Source organism: Anneissia japonica, unplaced genomic scaffold (assembly GCF_011630105.1).
Source record: "Anneissia japonica isolate Jap-2015-1 unplaced genomic scaffold, ASM1163010v1 scaffold287760_len733007_cov179, whole genome shotgun sequence".
NCBI classification, from domain to species: Eukaryota; Metazoa; Echinodermata; class Crinoidea; order Comatulida; family Comatulidae; genus Anneissia; species Anneissia japonica.
Genome location: NW_022699005.1, coordinates 68,902 through 92,846, shown reverse-complemented (window position 1 = coordinate 92,846; position 23,945 = coordinate 68,902). Strand labels below are relative to the sequence as shown.

Below are 23,945 nucleotides of genomic sequence, written 5' to 3'. Positions count from 1 at the left end.
TTAATTTTTCAGTAAAACGTGTGAATCTTGCAAGTTGCAGTTACCTTGCTAGAATTCTATGTTCTTTGATGAGATGTAATAAATCAGCCGTAGCCTCTAACATGCCAATGAACCAAGCAAAGCCTTGTTGACTGCTGCCAAGAACGCTTTACTAGCTAAATGCTAAATAAATAATAATAAATTTATATTTTTGGCCAACTGCAATGTGTAAACAAATGTAAAATTGTTAAATAAAAGTAAACAAATTCATGAAAAATGTTTGTTTTCGTCATTTTGTGTAATACTTTCATGTTGCACAGCGCGTTGTAAGGCGTCACAGCGCGTCGCTACAGGAGGCGATAGCTTCATGAAAAAAATCTCCCTATTTTTTGGTTTTCAAACTTGGGATCTCTGCTGGTGTATCTACTGTAGGAATGTAAGGGTAAGTTATGGCATGAGGAAGTACTTAACAGTACTTGACAAATTAAAGGTGATGAGGTGATTTTTGAATGCTTGATCGTATTTTTTCTAGTTTTTTTGTTCAGCAAATTGTGAGTGGTTGGGGGCACCTGGGGCGTACTGCATTTCTTGAAGGGTCGTGTGCTCCTACTGTAGAATGGCCACCCCTTCTGTGGCTCTTGGAGGCTTTGCATGTACAGTATGTTGATCAGTCTAAAGATCTACAGTCTTTTTATGTGTCTACCAATAAAAAAAATTACAAAAAGAGTGGTGGAAAAGAATTTCCAGGCATCCATTAATCCCAAATAGGAAAGTAGCTATTCAGAGTGGTTGTTTTTTTACTCAAAATGTATTGGAAGGGCTGCCTTTGCAGTGTCACTGCAAAAACATTACTTTCACAGTTTTGTCGTTGACGAATGAACTCATTCTTAGTTGTGAGAACAAAAATGGCACACATTACTAGGCTAGTTAGCTTAATGATAGATATTCCATCCATTAAATATAAACTTCATTAATAATTTTAATTAACTTCGCTAAGATTAAACCAGCAAGTTATCTATTATAATCATCCTTTACAACAGTTCTCTCCATGAAAGATTCATTTAAATATATAATTTACCTGTTCATTTTTACTAATGAAATATTTAAATCCACCGTTGAGGATATTTCCTCCAATGGCCATACGCATTGACGTAACATGCTTTAGGTATGTGGATGTATCAATGCACATAAGGAGCAAATCTCCAAAGACAAGATGTCGTTTTAAAAGGAAGAATTTTTTTGCATCTGACAGTTTCAACTGTGGGACGATCAATATATTTAGCGTACGCAAGTTTGCGTATGTGTGCTGAATATATAATGATTATTTGAGACTCCTCAAATTCAGCAAATTGAAACTACTGTAATCTTGTAGTATATAGTAGTGATGATAAATTTTAATAATCCACTAAATAATAAAACATTTTAAAATTAATTAGTCTTAAGTGTGATGATTCGGTATAAAATTGTGTTGATGGTGTTTTAAATACAAACAATGTCAGAAATGAGTAATTAATTATTATGTACTTTTATACAGGCACACTATTAATGTCCACTTGAATATTTGGAGTGCAACATTTTATTGTTTATATTGTTCCTGTTTCTTTGTACAGTAATTATTTATTCAGATTCCATGTAGGCCAAGTTGACATTGCTATCATAATTTATTTGTTTCAACTTCCTTTAATATTGGAAATTCTGCAGTAACACAGTGATATATTCAGAATTATTTGATTTTTCAAGTTTTTAAATTTTTCTAGTATGTAATCATTTTAACTGTCATTTTAATATGAATCCTTTTTATAATGTGAATATGTAACATTAAAAGATATTGTAAATAACATGAAATTTGGCCCTTGACCATAATATTTTATTGTTTAAGATCAGATGTTGGATGTTTGAATAAATAAAGTAATATTTAATCAGACAAATTAAATTGCAAATTTTGATTGAAAAACAGGGGACTTTGTTTATGAAAATCCTCTATTTTTTATACACTAGAATTTAGGTAAAAGTCTGAGTAGCATGTTAAATGCACGGGCACTAGGTTTTTATCATATTCAGGATAATTATCCCATTATAAAGTTATGTTTAATGTTTTTTTTCCCCCCAGAATCAGGTTCTAGGAATAATATAAAAGCAATTAACGGCTGTATGGTGTATCTCCGTAGTACTCTGTAGAACATCAAGATGTTCGCCGTAGCAACAGGTGCCAGTCTGTGTATGCTCAGTGTTGCAGGTGGTGCACTGTTGGTGGTGGCTTTGCTTCTTTGTGCCCACTCTAGAAAAAGGTATGCTGATACATAATAATATTGTATTAACATTATTTAGATATTTTGCCGCTTAAATATAACAAAAATACATTTAGGGCAACTGTTGCATTTAGTTTGTCATTGCTTTTCTTTTCCACTAAAAGCAATTTTGAAATAGAGGCTCTGGCAATAGTTAATAATTACCGCTACACCTACCAAAATGGACCATTCACACAGTACCAACAAAGTGTTGCGGTAATGTTATTGCCATAATATTGAACACCTTTCAGTATGGATCATGCACAGACTGAGGGCGTGCTTTAATGCCTATTTTTTCTAGAGAATTTCTGATTCTAGTCCTTCAAACTTTCTTGGAGTTTGGTTGGTAAAACCAAGTCTTCTTGGATATTATACAGGTCCAGTGTACACATGTGACTTGTGTGCACATTAAAGAACCCATTGCATCTTTCAGAAAAGTAGGGGTTACCCCATTCTATGGTTCATTTCAGCCCCTGCCATTGTAGAATGATTTGAACACGTAGCTGTATTCTAAGCACCTTTTTACAGTGGCTACAGTAGTCAACAGACCACGCCCATATGCAGTGCAGCACAATGAAACTGCAAGTTATAGGTTATTCTCCTTTACCTTTCAATACTGTAGGTCTGACCTTTTCATACAGAAGGCATTGTTGGGAATGTACAGTACTTCACCTTTGTATAGTATTTCCTTTTCCCCATGTTAAACCAGTAACCTGTTCTCCTCACTCTTCAACTATCTCTAGATTATATACATCCTTCAAAATGTTTGTGTATAATTCCCTTGAAATTATTCCAATACTCCCCTACTCCAAAAATCTTCCTAAAGCCCTTTTTCACATTAAATTAAATTTACCATCTGTGATATAATTACCATTGAGACTGTCACAGACGGAAACATTTCAGGTTTCACTGATTTATAGCCTATTATTAGAGCCTACTATGAGAACACTTTCCCATATCAGCCAGTCTAAAGTGTCTGTAAATAATACAAAAACATTAGGTACACCTGTGGGGTTGGTGGGGCATGCAATTTTTTTCAATCTACACTGTAGTGTCTGTAATTGTTTAAATTAAACATTAAATATATAAAAAGCTTGTACTGCAGACCGAAGAGTTTGTGCTTAAACGCCACTTATTGGCATTTGCCAGCATCCAGACCCCTCTCATTTCAGGGCCAGCTCTGTTGCCCCGGGGCCCAGGTTCCCTCTCGGCGAATCTGTTTTGAAAGCACTGTTCAATAGTAGGATAATATTTCAGTTAAAAGTGAATATATTATGTAGTTTAGCATTTCAAATATTAAATGTTATTGTTAAATTTCTACAGTTATAAATAATAATAATTATAATAATAATAATAATAATAATACCTGTAGTTCATTCTTATATAGCGCAATTAGGCAATCTCTCGATGTGCTGTACATAAAAATACAGAATAAGGATATCATGTCAAATTAATGAAAAACTTGATGGAAAAGAAAGGTCTTTAGCTTGGATTTGAAAGAGTTTAAGGTAACACACTGTCTGATGGACATTGGTATGGAGTTCCACAAAGTTGGAGCTGCTTCAACAAAAGCTCTCCCGCCAGGTAGATGTTCTGGTCTTTGGAACAACGAGCTGACATTGGGCACCTGACCTACGAGCTCTTGTAGGCTAGTAAATCTGCACAAGCTCAGGTGCCAGATTGTGCTGTGCATTGTATGCCAGGACCAACCCCTTGTATTATATCCATTGCTGCACTGGTCCAATGAACATCTGCAAGCACTGGAGATATGTGATCAAATTTACGTGTCCTCGATGTTATGTGGGCAGCAGTATTATCTAGGAATTTTTAATATTGCTTCTAGGCAGCCAATCAGAATATCTAGAAATTAATTTTCTTTATGATAATTTTATGTATTTTATCTACATTTCAACAAGGTGAAAATATTTTTAGGGCCTCATTTAAATTTCCCTATGAAATGCCTAATTTTGAGGACTTTGTTTTTATACTCACTAAAACACGATGTTGAAATATTGATTCTTCAGTGTTAAAATTCAAGAGCCCGATGTGGAGTCAGATGCTAATGAAAATCAGGAAGAGGCATCAAAGAAGGTTTGTGTAAAAATAAATGTCCATAATACTGATTGATGATTTTATTATAAGAAATTGTTTTTTTTTTCTGATTTAAATGATTTTTGATACACTACATCATAATCTTCGTGACAAATTTTCGTGATGTGCCCATATATGTACAGATGTTGTCATACATACAAATATGGGTATATCACATTTAATTGTCACTTAAAGTTGGATAACTTCAGGCACAGCTTTTAAAGGATCAAAGATTAAGAAATTCAGCCTTGGATGAACCCAGGCTCATATGATTCAAAAGTTAAGTAGATCCCACCAAGTTTGCAGCTCTATACTCCAGACTTGGGAATGTTTCTGGGCATGAGTTTCGAAACTTTGACAAACCCAAGCTCATACATTACGCTGCAACTATAGTGAGTGACATAGTAATTGCAATGGACCTCTCCGGCGTGTCAATCAAACTTAACAACTGACCAATTCGAACTAAGACCAGGAATATGCACATGACATGTCCTACAAACACATGTGTTTACACCACAAATGCATGTGTTCTGCGTACATTCACGCTATTGTTTTGTGGGACCTTAATAACAAACATATCTATTGTATGTGATGCCATATTTAGACATGTTGACATGTTTTTGTCAAATAAAATGTGTTACTCGGGACAGAGCTTTAACTATAATACTACTATTTACAAATTTAGATTATGTCTTTCCTCAAGTATTGTTCCACCATTTTCGGCAATGCTAAAAAGAATTTGTGTTGGGCTGATTTGATTTTTTTTACAAGCCATTTTGTGGTCTTTGGCTTATACCATATTAACATTAATAATAATAATAAAATTACTCAACACTGAAAATGTTTTAAATTAAAACTATCTTCATTACTTTGTTTTCTTGTTTCCTGCTAAAGCTTATCGATGCTCCATCTCCACCAAAAACACCTAATGGTAATTCCCCAAAAACATTGGACCTGTCTTTATCAGAGGTTGATCGCAACTCTGGCATTAGTAGGCAGTCGAAAAATCAAAGAAGTCATACCAATGTTCCGACAAGACAATCTGCTAAGAAACCTGAGAAAACGAAAGATCCCGCTGCAAGACGACCCATGAGTGAGCACGTAGTCTCTCCTTCATTCGCGAGCAAATTGCCTATGAGTACGTCTGAGAGGCGACTACCGGCAATCCCGCCGCCTACTGGAGTTCCTGCTATTGTGAACCCTCCAGACTTTGATCAAACGTATGACTTTATACCAGAACGTGGGAACTCAAAGGATCCAAATTATCAAATGATTAAAGATGCGATGGATCCAAATTACCAGAGGGTTAATGATGCAGATGGTGCAAAGTCAAAACGGAATCCAGATTATGAAATAGTAAAAGGTGAAAACCTTGTAAAGAATGTTGAAAACCTTAAATCCGATCAAGCTACCTCTGAACAGTCAGTTGTCGGTGAGAAAAAGGAAGACCCTTATGCAAAGGTAAAGGGTGATGACCCTTATGCAGAGGTCAAAAATACAGATTCTAATGATAAAGACTATGATGGTGATTATGCTGAAGTGAAGGTTGTTAATGATCCGTATGCAAAGGTTGAAAGTCTTACATTAAATGGACCTGTTGAGGGTGCTGTTGCAGCACTTGTTGATGTGCAGGTAAGCCGCAGTAGTTTCCCACATGGTCAGGTTATCATTTTTTTTAGCCTGCTTTCATTTCAATTTCTATCTTGTGATTGGCCCTAATATAGCCTCATTCATCTAAATGGGCCTCTTTTAAAATATTACTTTAAATATGGGGTGGCCACTCTTTTTAGTGGAATTCTTAATTCATAAATTTGATTTTGCTTAGGCTGGTAGGCAAGAAGGAACAAAAACTAAATTTATGATATTGGAAACATAAATGCTTATTCCAACTTTACCCTTACCCAGGGCATTTCCAAATATCGAAACAAATTTAATCTATAAAATATTTTGTACTTTTTAACATGGGGTACTCATATCGTAAGTACTTCATCTAAAAATTCATAAAAAAAATAATTGGTGTCATTCGCCATTTCAAACAGTTCCAACCTTTATAATAACTAAAATGTTTACAGTACACTTATAATGTCTAGGATTAGCTCTTCGGGACATTTGTCATTGCCCAAATGTCGGACCGAATCTGGAGGAGGAGGTTTGCCTACAGGGGCAGCAAAATGTTTAATTCTAATAATAATAGTAATAGCAATAATAATAATAATAATAATAATTTTAATAACTAACTATTTTTGCTGCTGTATTTTTCTAAATATATTTATAAATGTTCGTATTGATCTTTTATAACTAACAATTTTAAAAATGTTATGATTAAGATGTTAATGTATTTTTTTCTGGTTTATGTATGTTGCACGTTTTTATGAATTGTGAATGTTATTGTCTTTTTGTACTGGGCCCTGTGGGAGAACAGTATATATACTACTAAACATGTTTTCCCAGTATAATAAAGAAAATTAAAAAAAAAAATTAATATTGGATGAAAAACCACTCAAGATATTTAAATGAGCTTCAAACTCTCCAGAATAGTTTTAGGTAGAATCATTCTATCAGTTGACATTAGAACTTCCATCGATGACATAGTGAATGAGTTAGGGTGGAATAACTTGGCTGATACACTGTAGATGGAAAGAACACGCACTAAATTGCTTACACTTAAGTGCCTGTGAGAAATCGCCTTATACCTATACAACAACTTTACATTTAATCTAAATAAACCATTTATACTATTGTAAAACTAAATCAGGTAACACCTTGATGGAGGAAGAATAAAAGCTTCATTAGAATACATTTTAATGATTTTCAACTGACAACATTTTAAAACTGGATCACAAAACTATTTTTTTTTTTTTTTATACATTTCCATTGTAATGTTCTTGCATTTATCAAAATTAAATCAGTTCTTCTCTTTATAGTTATGTTTATATTTTTCATTTAATTATTGTTCATTTGATTTTTATTTCTAATTTGCATCATGATGATAATAATATTCTGAGTAAAATGAATATACAATTGTCAATCGTAACGTAAAGATCAATTCATAACTAGAAAATTGAAGTGGGCCCCTGGCGACTTATTATAACAATATGCTGAATCTTCTCTGTCCATATTAAGTCCATTTTTCTGAATGCATTAAGGAATTCTACTTGGATGCAGAATCATGAATATGATATGATGACCACTGAAGATTGAGCATACAAATTGTCAAATATTTATGATCAGCTCAATCTAATGCTAGAGGGCACCATACCACTGCAATTAAACTTTAATGTCAACAAGAAGTATATAATATACAAATCCATTCATTTTAGAAAATTTTCTTGAATTGAACAAATATGATTTTCATTTTTGTTATAGCAATTATAATAAGTTTGATTATAGTAATATTAAACCATAGCATAATATACAATACTTCTCTGTGCTTTACAACTAAAATGAGTCAGAAAGATAATTGTAGATATTATTTCAAATAAGATTAAGATGCTGCCAAAACTTCTAAATTTTCTGAATACGACTGATATATACAGTATGCTGATAAACTGATATTATGTTCATTATGGTGAACCTCCTGGCATATTCTTACTGTAGTCTATTCCGTGTGTGTTTTGTAAATGGCTTGCAGTTCATACTCTAGTTTTCTGCATTAAATGTTTATATTAAAGTCCTTTCTTAGTCATTACTGTATGCTTAAATAGAATTTTGGTTTTTATTGAACTCTCGTTTACAGTATATTAAACACTTAACTAGGATAGACACCATCATGCATTTCCACACTTTCAGCATACATGTAAACATATATATTTAATTTTCTTTACTACAAATACTTGCAGAACTGTTATTATCTTCAGGTTAGATAATAAATCTATGTGAAGCCCATTAGGCCATATAACTATCAAATAAAGAATAATTGGAAGCCATAATTTTGTTTATAAAGTGATGATGACAAAAGCAGTTAAAGTATTTAATGAATTTACAGTAATAAAACTGGATTGTGCTAAAACTTTGTGATTCCTTTTTACACACCATTTTATCGGGTCTATTTTGAGACCGCAGAACCAACGTCTCGCAACTTTTCACTGGGGGAGTTCTAGCAACCCAGCCTGAGCAGCTGGCTGTTACAAGTATAGCACCGCGCAGGGGATAGCGCCGCTAGACCCCTGCTATAGCAGCAGTAGACAACAGATACGATGTTTTGCTAAATACTGTATGTAAACATTTAAATAGCTTTTTAAGACATAGAGTTGTTTTCAATATCACCATTTCGCTCTCTTTCCGTTTCAAAATATTTGTGCTCTTTAGTAATTTAGTTATATCGTTTAATTAATCCATCGTATCTATATAGAGTGAAATTGTAGACTTCTGGAAGTCCCCCAGTGGTAGTTGCCAGGTTCTCGGAAATTTTCATTTCAAATTTTGCGAAAATGGTGTATATAGTCACATATTTTTTAAAATTTTAATTGACTTATATTTTGGGTTTTAAAAGAAGTAAAAAATAAAGACAAGCCAAACCAGTCACTCGTCGCAAATCCTGTTTTGAAGATAATGGCCAAAACATGCTAGAATTTCAAAATTTTGGAAATCTATTTTATTGCACTAAACTAACCTTTATATATCTATACATCATGCTATGCTGTTATTTTCCTCATTTTCAATGTTAAAACAACAATTTTTAACGATTAGGTGATGGTTTCTACCTAAGAAATGCCTGAAATCGTAAACTCTGAAGGCTGATTTCTCAAATATTGTTCTTTAAACAGCTGTATGTTTAAACTCGTGTAACTTCATAACGAAGTGTCGGATTTAAATGATTCTTTTACCATTTTATAGCTCTCATTTTACTGTTCAACCCTGTATTAATAACTAAAAATTTATTTTTGCGACGAGTGACTGGTTTGGCTTGTCTTTGCCACATTTGTTTGAGAAAAATAATAACAGTTGCATTGTTTGATTATATGTGTGAAATAGGAACAGAAAGACTATGAAAGTGTTGATGAAACGACCGTTATGAATTGCCCCGGCAATCATTCACCTCGACCAGTAGATCATGATAACCAGTCAGAAAGGTAAGTAACAGAACTGTGTAATATGTATTTATTATTTTAATAAAACTGGATAAAACATGGTGTGTCCTATTTCTGAGTTGTTAAGGCAGGAGCACCGCAACCCACAGCCATAATATCGACGCTGGTTCGAACGGCACGCTCATCTATGGTTCCGGATTCTTCCTGGATAAGGACTATAAACCATAGGCCCAGTGTACACAATTGGCTCATGTGCACTTTCTGGAACCCAGTACATCTTTCGAGATGCATAGGGGGTTACCCCGGTCTACTTGTCCATAGAGCCCCTGTTGTCTTGTGAGGGGATTGCCATATCGAAGAGTAATTTAATAGTTCACTGTTTGGCATATCCTTTGCTCTAGTGCTCAAAGCTGAATAAATAAATTTAAAAAATATAAATCCACATTTAATGTTTCATTGGATATTCATACGCCTAAATTTTCCTTAAAGTGTTTCATCAGCGTAAAGTTGCTTGCTGTTGGGTGGGACTATGTAACATTTTAACTTGCGTGTTGAAATCGTAGGAACTTCCCGCTAAAAGTCCCCGCCCATTGGATATTGTCCACAAAACTACGGTTTTAAAACATGCAAATACATGCGTTTGTGTTACAATATGTGCACTTGAATAAGTTGTTAAGTTCGACACACTGGAATGGTCCATTAGAATTATAGTTCTTGACAAAATTGCTGCACTATGCTTCCAAAGCTTCTCTTAAGCCCTGTCTCAACTATCAAATTCCATTTGACAAAAACATGTGACATGCCTATATATGGTCATGATAACATCACATGACCATAATAGGTACATCATGACTCATAATAGGTACATCATGACTCTATATTTTCAAAGAAAATTTGATGGTGTGGACAATAACAAACATTTATTGCCAATTAAATTCTCATGTATATCATCTTTTATTGATTTTTAGAGGCACACTTCGGTTCAAGCAACGTTCATTATTTATTGCATGAAAATACTGTTCTTTTTAGATGCATATAATTATTATGTATTTTTTGTACATCTGTTAAATATTGTTATCAAATACAGTAGGTCGGCACAGCCAGCACTACCAAGAGTACCCCCCGAGGTTTTACCTATTGACTTTCCAGTGGCTGGACCTAGCAATAGAACTGAACCACCATATACGCAGGTAAGCAAATTATAGAATATGAGTATGGTGACTCTGAAGAATGACAAACTTTAGGCCATAATTGTTTGTCATTATTCGGAGTCACCATATACATATTTTATTTGCGATTAATAAGTGGATCCTTTAGTTTAAGTAAATTAAGATATTGATATTTCATGTTATTATTATTATATATTTATTCATTCATTCATTCATCCATCTACCCACCCTTTGGTTCATCCCACCCATCCATTTATCCACCACACACCAACTCTGCTATCTACCCAATCCAAGTTTTGTTTATTCCATAATTTTTGACAGTTTCTTGTATATATGAAGAAATAAATTTAATGAAATAAAATTATTATATATTTGCTATCAATTTCACTTTTTTCCATCTATTTTCACATTAATCGGGGTTTTTACATTTTTATTTATGTGTTTTTTTTTAGGTTAGTGCCAGAGAAAGTTTAGAAAGTATCCGGGAGAGGAAAGAGCGAGAAAGACGCCAGAATCCATCGGTTTACACTTCTGTTGATGAAGAAAGCTCAGCTGATTATGATCAACTCTACGAGCAAGTTGAGTCAGTCTTAACAACCTCTGAACTCCGACCCCCTGCTTTACCACCAATGTCAAACAGAAACTCAAGAGTGGTAAGTTTTACCTTTGAACGGTTATCAGTGGCAGATACTGGCAGTTGTGTGTATATATCTTGGTATCTTTATTCACATTAAAATCATATATACATTAAATAATACATTGCAGTTGAGAAACTGAATTGCAAATTAAGTTGTTAAAATGCTAAACTAATAATATAAAAATTAAAAATATAAAAATTGATTACTTTTCACAATCTCAGAGTCTTGAAACGGGGGGTGGGGGAGCGCGGATTTGAAGTAGGAGCTCGATGATTAATTGATGGGCTTTAGCTGTCAAAGTATGGTGATATGAAGTGATTTTTAACTACTTGAGTGTGGTATTTTTGTTTTTTTGCTTCGAACATTTTCAACGTGGGAGGGACTGGGCCAGGGGTGGGGACGGAAGCTTTATTGGGGTGGGTGCATCTGCTGTGCAGCCCCTAGATATGCCCCTGGATCCAGGGTTGGTGGAAGGGAGACTCTTCTCTCCCACCTCCCCCCAGGAGCAGTACTCTGTCTCGCTTCTTCTTGGTCCCTTAGAACAGGTAAGGGAACGCCCTAACCCAACCCACTCTACCCTTTGTCCTGCTCTTTGTGAACCATAGGATCATGATAGCCAATCATTCCCAGTCCTGCCTGTCTCTTAATTCTGCACTGTGAGCCAGGGTCAAGCTATTTCACATAATGTTATGTGGAAAGCTCTAGTTACTTATTTAACCATGCAACTGGCCCAGATTTTTCAAGTTTGTGCTATGGGCCTAGCTATTGAAATAATTTTGCTAATAAGGCATGCCCTACTATTCAATTTGTTGCTTAAGAGGACCCTTTGCTATTAGGTAGGCAGGCCTCGCCATTTAATTTTTGGCTATGATGCCCTCTATTTTACAGTATTATGTGCTGCTGCCCAGCCAGGCCCCTGCATGCTAATTTTGCACTAGAGTATTACTGTATAAGAAGAGACCCATTTATTTAATCTAGTGTCATTAATCATCATGACCTTACTATTTAATTTTGGGCTGTGAGCCAGGCCTTTTTTTATTCAAAGTTGTGCTAACATATCCAGGCATGCTCCAGCCACTAAATGTTCTACTAGGGGTCAGCTAGGCCCAAGATAGTTGTTTGTATTTCCCATGTTTATATTGGTATTCTGTAAGACTACAGAAGAAATTCTTTTGGTATATTCTAGACAGTCAGATCAGAAAAGTAATCGCAAGTATCTGTTACAGCTCCCTCAATTTTTTTAAATACTAAAATGGCTGCAATCACGGAGAGCATCTTTTTGTCTTTTTTTTTTAATCAAACAGTTTTACACTTTTTTCTTAATAGTTTGTCCTCCTACATTTTCCTTCTGTTTATTGCCTGCATTTCTAAAAATGCTTGAAAAAATATTAAAATTTTTTTCATCTTTTTTTCAATTAGTTTTTCTCGTTATTCATTGGTTCTCAAAAGATGGAGCCATAATTATACATGGATGTCAGTAAATTAGTGATTATAAATAGTTTTAAATTAATATACTTTAGTAGAAACAGGTGCAACTATTAGAAGGTTCAAAAAATGTTTTAGGAGCTGTTGGTGCTTCACTCAAAAAAAAAAATACCAAAAAAACAGATACTTTATAATTGTGTGTAACATATTGGTATGGTTAAAGCACAAACATGCGACATTGAAACCAAGGTCGTCAAAAGTAATTTATCCAGAAAATTATGAGTATTTGTGTAAATGGAAGGATGGACCAATGAAAATATAGATGTGATATATTTATGTAGGACTATTTGTATTTCAGGGTCAACTAAATCAGTTAGTTTTTATCAGTACTCTCTGAACGTATACACCTGATATGTCCTTTAGAAATTCGCCTCTCCTCATACCTTAGTCATGCACTGATTGGATAAAAAATAAAAGCCAAATCATCAAGATGTAAGCCTTTGAAATATAAATAGAAATGAATGGAAGGGGTTAATAAAGGTTTTGATTATCTCGCATGGTTTTCAAGGGTTCAAAACTGGATTGCGTGCATTTCAAGTCAATGAGGTAGAATTCTTTGATCTTGATAGATTTGCCTGATAGGAAATTGAATGTGGCTGTACAGGGTATGCAACTTCTTGGGTTGAGAGAGGAAGTTTCTTATGTTGGAATGCGAGAATAAAGAGTACCGCATTTTACAGTTTTATAGTAGATCCGGGGTCAGAAAAGGGCCATAATGTTTGGCTTGCATGCATATGAAGTATTAATGATGAAGAATTATTTGATCTTGATGTCTTCATTAATTCAAGTTGCCTGACAGGAAATTTAATGTGTAGGTATAAGCAGGGAGTTGTTAACTTCTACTTCTTGGGTTGATAGATAGAGGAAAATTCTCATGTTTTGGAATGCTAGAATAAAAAGTGTGGTTGGATCCATGGTGAGATACGATGACCATCAAAATAACAATATACCATATTTATATGAATATAAATGCCTCGAGATTTTTATTGTTGAGAAAAAAATTTTAGGGTGCTTGTTCGAGGGAGGCATGTATATGAGGGAAGGCACTTATTTTTTTTTTGTGTAAAATTGGTACGGATACCTAAATAAACGCCTGTTAACTTCACTGTAAATACCTGCTACAACACGCATAATCATAAGACTATATTGGTAATTGATCCCAACCATATACAATTCTACTGGACTTAATTCTTAATTCTACTGGAATAAAAATAACATTTTATTTTTGCCCATTAGTGTACTCGCCACCACAAAAAAATGGAAATTTCAGAAAAAAATAAAAGCTTTTCTTTTTATTATCCCCGCCGCTGCCTTGAAATGTATATTTCTTCCTCATTGTATAAATTTATGCGTTCAACCGTCCCATTACTACACTGTTTACATTCACCAACAAAATTTTATTTTAATTTTGTCCCCGCTTGGATGTTTTTGTCAAAAATTTTTGCTAAATAGGGAAACCAGTCTTTTATTTTTATTTTTTTTATGATCTTAAAAAAATAATAAGTTTGCGAAACAAGGTATAAAAAAAGTCTCACATAAGCTTGTATAGTCGCAATGTGAGACCTTCGGATCATTGATTCAGAGAAAGCCACTTTTTAACACATCCCTGGTTGCTTTGAGGGAGGATATGATAACATCCAATTCAAGGATCCTTGTCAGTTGCTAATCATTTTAAAAACTTTTTCCATTATTGGATTGGCTTGTTTCTGCTTTCAAAATAATCAATTATTTCTAACCATTTATTCAGACAGTTTGTCTGCGTTGTTAACTGCATTTTTTCGTCTGCGAAATTGGTTATTGATCACCCATCTTGGGGTAATTACAGTACGTCCCTATTTTTACCCACAACAGTAAATAAGTAATTTGTTTGTATGCTATTACTTGTTTATCATGTTGGTCTAAGCTCACATTGTCAAGGACTTTATGTGCTTCACATTTTTCATTGGAATTATTACCTATGGAGAACCACATTTTGAATTTCTTTGGGAAGTTCCATAGTATTTTCACTTAGTCACCTTTAGTTATATATTGCTACCGGAAGGTAATAAATACTATCTCTCAGATGATCTATGCTGACAAAACTCACAGTGACAAAAACTCTGATTTGCCCATTTATTGGGCATATGATGTCATATCACACCCATTTACATGGAAGGGCACATTTTTTTACATAAAACCTCACTTAGTGTTGACATATACTTATGAGAGAACAGCTGTTCATTTTGAGAATATAATTTTACAAAAATTTACATGTTTATATGGGACAACATATTATCATCAGATTCTTGGTTTATACAGGCTTTTTTGACTACACAGTGATCAGGTAACACAGATTTCATTCCATTCTTTATTCCACCATCAAAATACACATGCAGGGCAGACAATAAATATAATTAAAATTCAGATTGCTACAGTGTTGAAGAGTAAACTGTACCACCTTAAAATTTAAGTACTTTATATTGCTTGAGAAAATCCCTCTCTAAACAAACAACTTGAAACCTTAGTGTCATCACCATTTATGTCATTTTAAATCATATACTTCTGACTTCATGAAATGCCTTTAACAGCATTTATTCTTAGATTTACTTTTCCAAATTAAATTCTGTTATAGTGCATTGACAAAGCCGGTGGACATAAAATTTAGCACATTTTAAAGTAATGAGGGAAAGAGATACGACAAATATAAATACAGTATGATATACTGTACTGTGAGTTGAGTGGCCGAGCGGTAAGGAACGTTGCTGTACTACATCCTTACCTTTACTGTAGGTGCTGGTAGAGACTTTCTCACCTAGACTTAGACTTAGGTTTGTTGATAGAACAAAGTGTACTTGGATGTTAAGGACTTTAATTAAAGCCGGATGTCCAGGCTACTCATCTGGCTTGTGCACTAAGAGTGCACTGCATCTTTTGGAAGTGTAGACCACGATACTCCGTCTCATTTCCGCGCTTCTCATCGTGGTAGTAACAGAACCTACCGCACTAAAGCAACTTTCTACTGCTGTTGGGCCGAAATTGATACAATTACAAGATTTCCATCAAGATTATTATGAAAGATGTTAAATTCCATTCATAAATATTGGTAATCCTTTGTATTCTACTTATTAATTTTTATAATACCATAGCCAACCTACCATCATGATTGACAATATGATAAACATGATAAACATAATAATAATAATAATAATACTAATAATAATAATAATAATAATAATAGTAATAATGATAAGCATGATAGACATGCTCAAACCATCTCAAACGTACAATCTGAGTGCAGATTGTAGTCACGCATTTCATTGCATTATTTGATACGGTGCTGTAAATTCATTTATATTGTTAAAAAAACAAAAACGTATTTTAATAATTTTATTTATATTATAAGTTAAATGCACTAATTAAAAAGTGAGTTTAATATTTGCACCAGCATATGATCTACACAGCATAGATTTTTGAAAGTCTTAAGAAATGGACATTTGCAAACTTCCATTTAGATTTAAGCATATCACCACCACATTGTGCAATTGCAGCTATTAAATAGCATAGTGACAAATGCTATGATAGTTAAAACAAGAATGCAAGTTTCTTTGAAGGACCTCCCACATAATAGGCCTAACAGCCTGGTCATACTATGTGATTCATCAACTGGTCATCACATTTACCCTGAATTCATCACCTAATATTTTGTAATGCTTTGAAGTACTGTAAATTTTTAAATAGTCTTTTACATTATTTTTTTTTTTCAGATTTTATGATGTCATATCATGGGCAAACTTAATAGTAAATTTTCTATAACACTTTAAGCATTATGCATATTTTTAGTGAAGGGAACTGTCACATTCCTGATCAAGGTTCTTCAATGTTGTCATCATTATCTGCTGTATTACCTTCATGTTAAAATCTGTAGGTTGAGAGCCTTCTCTGCTCTTAGGCTATTTTTGATTGGTTGAATTTTCGTTTAGTAATTGGCTGTCCATATAAGAATATGATTTAATTACCGTACCCTTAGAATTATGTCATTGAGTTAATTGAACTGGTTATTATCTGAAGGCAACATTGCCAGATCCAGGGACCTAACAGTTAGCTGACTTCTTAGTATTCTAAAGCTGCAATTTTTAAATTTATTTATTAGTAATGATCTACCATTTACTTTGCCAGTTTTTTCACGTCTTCTTTTTAGCTAGGTACCAAGATCAGTTATTTCTCACGTGATAAAATCCACGGCGTAACCAAGTGGACAATTATTGTTGTTATTATTAATTATTATTATTATTATTATTTATGAGTACATATTGTTCAGTAGAGATTCAGTTTAATACATGGCATATCTAATTATATGAAAACCACATAGGATTCTCTCTATTCATGAAATCATCATAGATATTAGTATTTTAACAATATAGGGAAATTCTACCATTTACTTTGCTAGTTTCTTCACGTCAGCCTCTTAGCTAGGTGCCAAGATCAGTTATTTCTCATGTGATAAAAATGATGTCATTTGTTTTATTAGTCAAAAATGACTCAACTAAAGCTATCAAATCAGAATTTATCATTTTGAGCGTAATTACCCGTAATGACCAATCAGCGAGCTCCTAAGTGTCTTTTACTGATACGAGTAAGAGGAAGACCCTATTAGTCCTGGCTTTAGAATCCACGGTGTATCAAGATTCTGTAACTTAACTGCCGCTTTTGAATCATTCGAGTCTGTTGTTGATCACACAACCGCTGGTCGGTGAAATTGTGTGTGGATGTTTAAACTGGTATAATATCAAAAATTATATAGTAATAACATTCCGCCCAAGACAGCTTTGTAAAAAAATTTAACATTATGAAATTAACACATCTATTTACCCGTGAAATTACATCGGAAGCGTCAAATTGGCGACAAAAAGTTTTATTGAATGCACGTAGAAAAATTCAAATTGCGTATAAGGCTGTGTTTGGACGTTTGCACATTAGAAGAACTAATAGTATATCATACAAGGTAGGTGTAGAAAACCTTTTTTTTATTGTATTATTGGATATATTTAGTTTTTATCAGTAATGTTTTAGAATCTGATTACAGCCTTTGAAGGGACCCTTTTAAAATACATAAACATACATACTGCCAACTGCATCGTATAGTGTTCCAGGTGATTGGAAAATGAATAAAAATTCTAAATGGCAACTACAAGAAGATCATAAAGACTATATAAAATAGCAATTTATTATAGGGTTGACCAATCAGGCTTTGATGTTTGAAAAATGTTAAGAAATTGTTATGTTCATGTTATGAAGGAAAGAGTTAAATTTTTAAAATGATAAGTTAATTTTTTAATTTTTCTGTACAGTGGCGGATTCACTCCTATATTTTATAAATTATTTGAAAAAAAGAAAATTATATTCAAATTTAAGTTGCAGAGCATCATTTCTGCCCATCTAGAAGTGCCACAATCATTTTCTTATCTCAGCCCAACCATTCCTTCCATTCCTTCCATCTGTGAAAGTCTCTGCAGGCATCCCCCCCCCTCATATTTAAAATTCCTGGGTCTGCCACTGTTTTATATTGTTGCTGAAAACTAGGTTTTGTGAAAATCTACAGTATATTCTCTTGCACAGTATTAATATGTTGAGCAACACTTGCTTTCTCTCTCATTTGACCGTGAAGTAATAATTAATAGGCTGACCGGAATATTTAAGGGATAAAAATAGATATGTTTAGTTGGCTATGTTTCTCAATAGGCATTGGAAAGGTTGCCCGCAATTATACAAGTGCTAAAGATTGTTGAACTGAATGACATGAACTGGGAAAACATTTTTTATTAGTTTAATTTAAAATTGATTTTGAAATAGGTTTTCCCATTTTTGTTAATACACCCTTCCCTGAAACGTATTTTCACTGTTAAACATATTGGTTGTTAAGCTGTTAAAAGAGGATTTTAGAATTTTTTCATTGCTATTATGGTTTCAAGATGTTGGTTATATTTTTGTGTTGAGCAGACTTTTACAAGTGAAGTTTTAATTTCCCTATAAAATGATTCATTCTAGGCTGCTATAATTATTGAATTTCATGAATTAAAAATGTACTTTAGTAGGAAAACTTTTGACCTGAAAAGAGAAAAGTTTAATCTCCTCTGTACCTAGGAGATGCACCCCATGGGCTCAGGATCTTAGCTTTCTAATCACCATATTTTCACGTAATTCATGGATTTTTTTTTTTTGCTCATTAACTTTGGATGACTCATAATGTAGTGGTTCTCTAGTGTTGCTGTGTATTTTCACTTTTAAAATAGAGTTCGTCAATAGCATATTGCATTTATCGCAAAAGTTTCATCATGTCAAAATAGTGCTGTGTTTTGGATTTTCTGTGTTGATAGGCACTCATATATTGCCATTACTACTGTAATGTGAATTTCAAAGTTAATTGCCAGTCAAAAATAAAATGGTGGAAAAAAGGGTGGTCATGCCCATTTTCCCCCAGTTTTTAAATATTCAAAATTCTATATTTCATTACCATTCCCAATTTTTTTGTCAAACATCAATTTTGTGTTTTTAAAAAGTATAACATATCAAATATGGTTTTCCTCCACTGCTTTGAGACCCTGTGTGTGTTTTATAATCGTATTATATTTGTACTCCTGCATTGTAGTACTAAATCATTTCTTTTATGCTGTTTTTTATTTGTATTTTTATTTTGTATTTTAACATATAAAATACATTTACGCTAATTCCGAACATATCTTTATCAACATGTTTTAAATCATTTTACTCTTTTAAATTTACACACAAAACGGTACAATCAAAATTGTTTTGAAGGAATTGAAGGTTGAGATTAGCATAGCTCACTCAACTGGTGGTAGCCACTGTATGTGCAATGAACCATGGAGATCATTGTTAACCTCAGGTACCTGGTTCAATTCCTTCCTCTGCTCTCCTAGTGTTTGAGCCAGAGGGCTGAGATGTAAGTAAAGCCCAACGTGTTTATATGGAAGAGAGGTTTTGGTCCCATGCGCAAGTTTAAGGAATAAAAGAATCCCAGTACACTCTTTGGAAGAGGGTACAGTAGGGGATTGTTCGTTGTCACCACTAGAAGAAATAAGTTCTTCAGACTTTTCGTGGGTTGTCTTCGGTGTTCACACCAAAATCCAACTCAACTTGATGTGTGATGTTTTCAGTTGTCAGTACAGTATGTGTATTTTTTTAAAACTTCTCAAAGCCTGGAGGTAGAGTCTCATGCTTTGCTCCGTATGTATGCCTGGCAGTGGTGCCCTATTATGCCCTGCTCCGTAAATAAAGTTTGTAAGTACTGTACATAGGAAGACGTTGTTGATATATCCATGATTATCATGATTAAGAAGCATTTATAAACCATGTTCACATAAACGCTCAGAGTGGTGCTTTTTACAATGTACAGTGCTTTACGCATTTAAGAAAAAAAAACCAATTCATTAACATCATTTCTACATTTTTGAATAAAAAATTGACAACTTTATGAAGACTTGTGATACAAGGACAGATGATATTAATCTCTATTGCTTTTTTTGTGGTTATAGACTTCCTGTTTGGATTATTTTCTATTAACTACTGTCCTGTGTTGATAAATTGAATCAATATATTCTATTAAATTAACTTGACAATGAATGTTTTTTTTTTTTTTTTTTTTTTAATTAATTTTGTGTAAGAGTTCAGATTTAGTATGCCAGAGAAAAATAATTTTTGGTTTCACATTTATTTTAAAATCTTATAGTTATTAACAAAAGGTCATATACTGTACAATTGGATACATTGTACAGTAAAGTGATGGAATTTAAATATAATACAGTATTAAAAAATGAATTTTGGTATATAAGTGGTTTACATTGTATATGAATCCTATAGTAGTTAATATAAGAGATTCATGTCCATAGTTCCTCTGGTACATATTTTTGGCTACATTGTACTGTACATAGACCAATAAATTTTGTTTTCTCATTCTCCCCATAATACTTCAGAAGTTCAAAAAGAAATGTCCTACTAGACAATCCTACTTGGATTATTATACAAGACAGAATCATAAAAGGCAGTCACTCAGGGTGGACACGGTATGTACGTTGGGTGGTCCAGTATGCACTTTGGGAGGAAGCAAGCAACAAAGGCTTGGGCGGTAGGGTTGCCCAGGACCCACCCCCACCCTCATAGACAAGGAAAATGGGATTGGATTGTTTGTTAATATAGTAATAATAGTAATATAGTAAAGTAATTTTTTTTTTTTTTTTTTTCAGATTGCACCTTCAGATGTGGTTATTGTTCCACAACAGTCCTGCACATTACCTGTAACTGGAATATCTTTGCAACAGCATTATGAGGAGATAGGCACAGAAGGGCTCCCCCAGCCACCAAGGCAGAACACAATACCTTCTCCTATTCCTGTAGAGTCAAGAGGCAAGTTCTTTTTTTGTTTAAACCAGTATTTTTAATTATCGAAGCTTCAGTTTTTTTAGCACTTTTTTTTCTTTCAAGATTAGCCGCAGAAAACATGAATGACATTGTTTAAGGTCAAAATTTTAGACGGAACATGACCTTGCTTTTGCGAGTAAGGCTTCCTGCGGTGCAACATGGCCTATATGTTCTTGCACTCGGAATAGTTTCCATAGTTAAATAAAGTTTTTATTATTATTATTATTATTATTATTATTATTATTATTATTATTATTATTATTATTATACTTTAGTACAGAAAAGCCATAATACTTTTTTTGATAACTTTGGATATACTGTAGGTAGTCAATTCAAGTAAATTAAATTTATCATTTTTAAAGCTTATAATGTTAAGAGTATGAATACATTACTAGAAATTGCAAATTGCAAGTGAAGTGCTGCGAAGTAAAACTGCATAAAATGTTCTTCGAACAAAATTATTTATGCGAGTCAAGTGAAAATAATGAATAATAAAAATATAACAAATAATATGAGCACGACCCATTGTCTATATTGGAACAGCGTTGGTACCGTGTAATGTGAGTTTCATAGATGGATAGTCTAGACCACGTCATTGCCACCATGGTTGAGGCTAAGGCAAGAAATGTGTATTATGATACCTCTAGATGGCTGAAAATTGTACTCTCAGACTTAAATTTGAATATAATTTTCTTCTTCCCTCCCCACCACCCTCCTGAATCTGCCACTGAAATGTGACACTTGACTTTAATGAAATTAAGTTTCCTAAATGAGTTTTTTGTATTAACCTTATATTATAATATAATATGGATTGGCTCAGGTAGATGAAGACAAAGTAGTAATTCTAGGCCTTAGTGAAGAAGACGTATCATTTAATAAAAAACCACATTTAGTATTTAAAAGATTTCCGAAGATTTTAGGCGCTAGTGCATTGCCCTGCCTGACCTTGATGCATTTTTAATAATATTGAAGAACTTGCCTAGAAATCATCCTAATCCTATGCAATACAATGACCTGTCGCTAAAATTGATGCATTTTTTTTATATCAGCAAAAATCTAGAAAGATCCATAGAATTAGATGTTAGGTATAAGTATTTTAAAACATTCCTAAAGTTATTAGTCTCAAACCATTATGTTTTTGACGATGAGCAAATTTCAAATCTATTGGATTTTATTCTTTATACATGCAGAAAAATGTTTCTGTGGAAATTGAGAGTGTCGTTTATTTTGCCTTTGTGACCAATTCTCCATTTGAAGACGGATATGTTTCATTCTGTTTGGAATTCAGCCAACAACCAATGAAAGCTGACTGTATCGCTATTTTTGCATCTTTTTCGATTATACTCATCAGCCCTTTACCGTATTTTGGGTCAATTGTTTTCCGGAAAAATTTCCCTTCCCCACCCTTTCCCCAGCATTTAGTGTAGTTTAACACTTCCTAATCAATAAGATTTGTGGTTAGTTTAATGTTTGCTACCCACTACAACATGAGTTGTGTTGCACTTTGCATCAAAATAGTTATTGTAAAAGACTGAATTTTGACAAGACTAGGTTGCCATCACTTCTAGTATAGTGACTTAATTTTAAATCTCAGCCTCGATATTATTTAGGCACTTTGTAAACCACTAGGAAAGGGCTATATATTCCAAAAAATTTAGTATCTTTAAATATATTTTTTTTTCAATTTAGTTATTTAGTTATTATTATGTTCTAGAGGACTTACCCCCACTTTCAAGTATACAGTAAAATATGGTATTACATGGTACAAATTAATTTTAGATGATTAAAAGTAAAACCAAAAGTTTCTTAACAGAATATTTTAATTAGGTTCGAAAAAAGGAATTGATGTATCGGTGAAGGGTTTGAGGGAGTTTCGGGATTAGAGAGAGACTACAATAACCCACAGACAACATCATTTAATACATGTGCAGTTTCTGTGCCGACAATATCATATTTTTGTCTCTGATTTGGTGTGACTCATTATGCTATCAAATGTCAAGTAGTCTTGCACGTATACTTATAAAAGACAAATATATTCAGATGAATTTTTGGTTTCGCTTTGTCATTCACATATTTAATATAATAATCAAATCAACTAAAAATTTAGCGTACATATTCTTGGACTTAAAAGAAGCAAGTTACTGTAAGAGCTAGTCAACACCTCGTCGTTACCGCCGTTGTCGTTGCCGCTGCTGCTGTTGTAGTAAATCGTTTGCTAAGCCTATTATAATTAAAGTTTGGCAGGTCGAATCGGCTCCAAACTTCTACTTAACAATTATCAGAGAAAAGAAAAATCGCACTATGGGAGGATGCTTTACAGTGCAGTGTGAAATAAGCACTTCTAGTTTTAGGGGTCATTGCCAAATCACAGGCTACAGCTATTTAATGCTTTGCCAACGATTCAGGCTTACAATAATTTAAGAAGCATGTTAGGATGCTATTGGTTGAGAACAGGATGGGTGTGCGGAAGACATAACATGATAATTATTTTATTAGATACAGCAACTAATGAAGAAATCACTTGGTAGTAATAGTCAGTCGGTGTTTCCTTGTTGTTCCGATGCCCTTTAGCCTTTATAAATTTTAATCAAGTGCCTGGATTTAATAAATGGGTTTTTCTTATTTTTTTTTTTTTATTAAAAGAAAAGTTTTATATTTAGACTTGATTGGACTTCATTTGACCAATTCCAAATTGTTCATAATTTCAAATAGATATAGATATAAATATTTTATTGTTTCCCAAAAAATAGTTAGATTTAAACAAAAAAATTGTTCAAGTTGAAATTGCAAAGTAGGGCTGTACATGATGAGCAATACTAACCTTGATATATAAGTTCATTCTTATACACATCT

General features: G+C 33.4%; 1 protein-coding gene across 1 annotated transcript in view; it reads left to right on the top strand.

Moving 5' to 3' along the window:
* The window catches only part of LOC117102791, a 52,264-nt gene that overhangs the window by 24,458 nt on the left and 3,861 nt on the right, over positions 1 to 23,945 (top strand). Inside the window, exons 2-8 of the mRNA XM_033243199.1 lie at positions 2,090 to 2,267; positions 4,292 to 4,358; positions 5,253 to 5,990; positions 9,333 to 9,430; positions 10,476 to 10,578; positions 11,010 to 11,210; positions 20,918 to 21,077. Coding sequence (XP_033099090.1) covers positions 2,167 to 2,267; positions 4,292 to 4,358; positions 5,253 to 5,990; positions 9,333 to 9,430; positions 10,476 to 10,578; positions 11,010 to 11,210; positions 20,918 to 21,077 — 1,468 coding nt within the window. The 5' untranslated portion in view covers positions 2,090 to 2,166. The remainder of the gene's footprint in view (positions 1 to 2,089; positions 2,268 to 4,291; positions 4,359 to 5,252; positions 5,991 to 9,332; positions 9,431 to 10,475; positions 10,579 to 11,009; positions 11,211 to 20,917; positions 21,078 to 23,945) is intronic.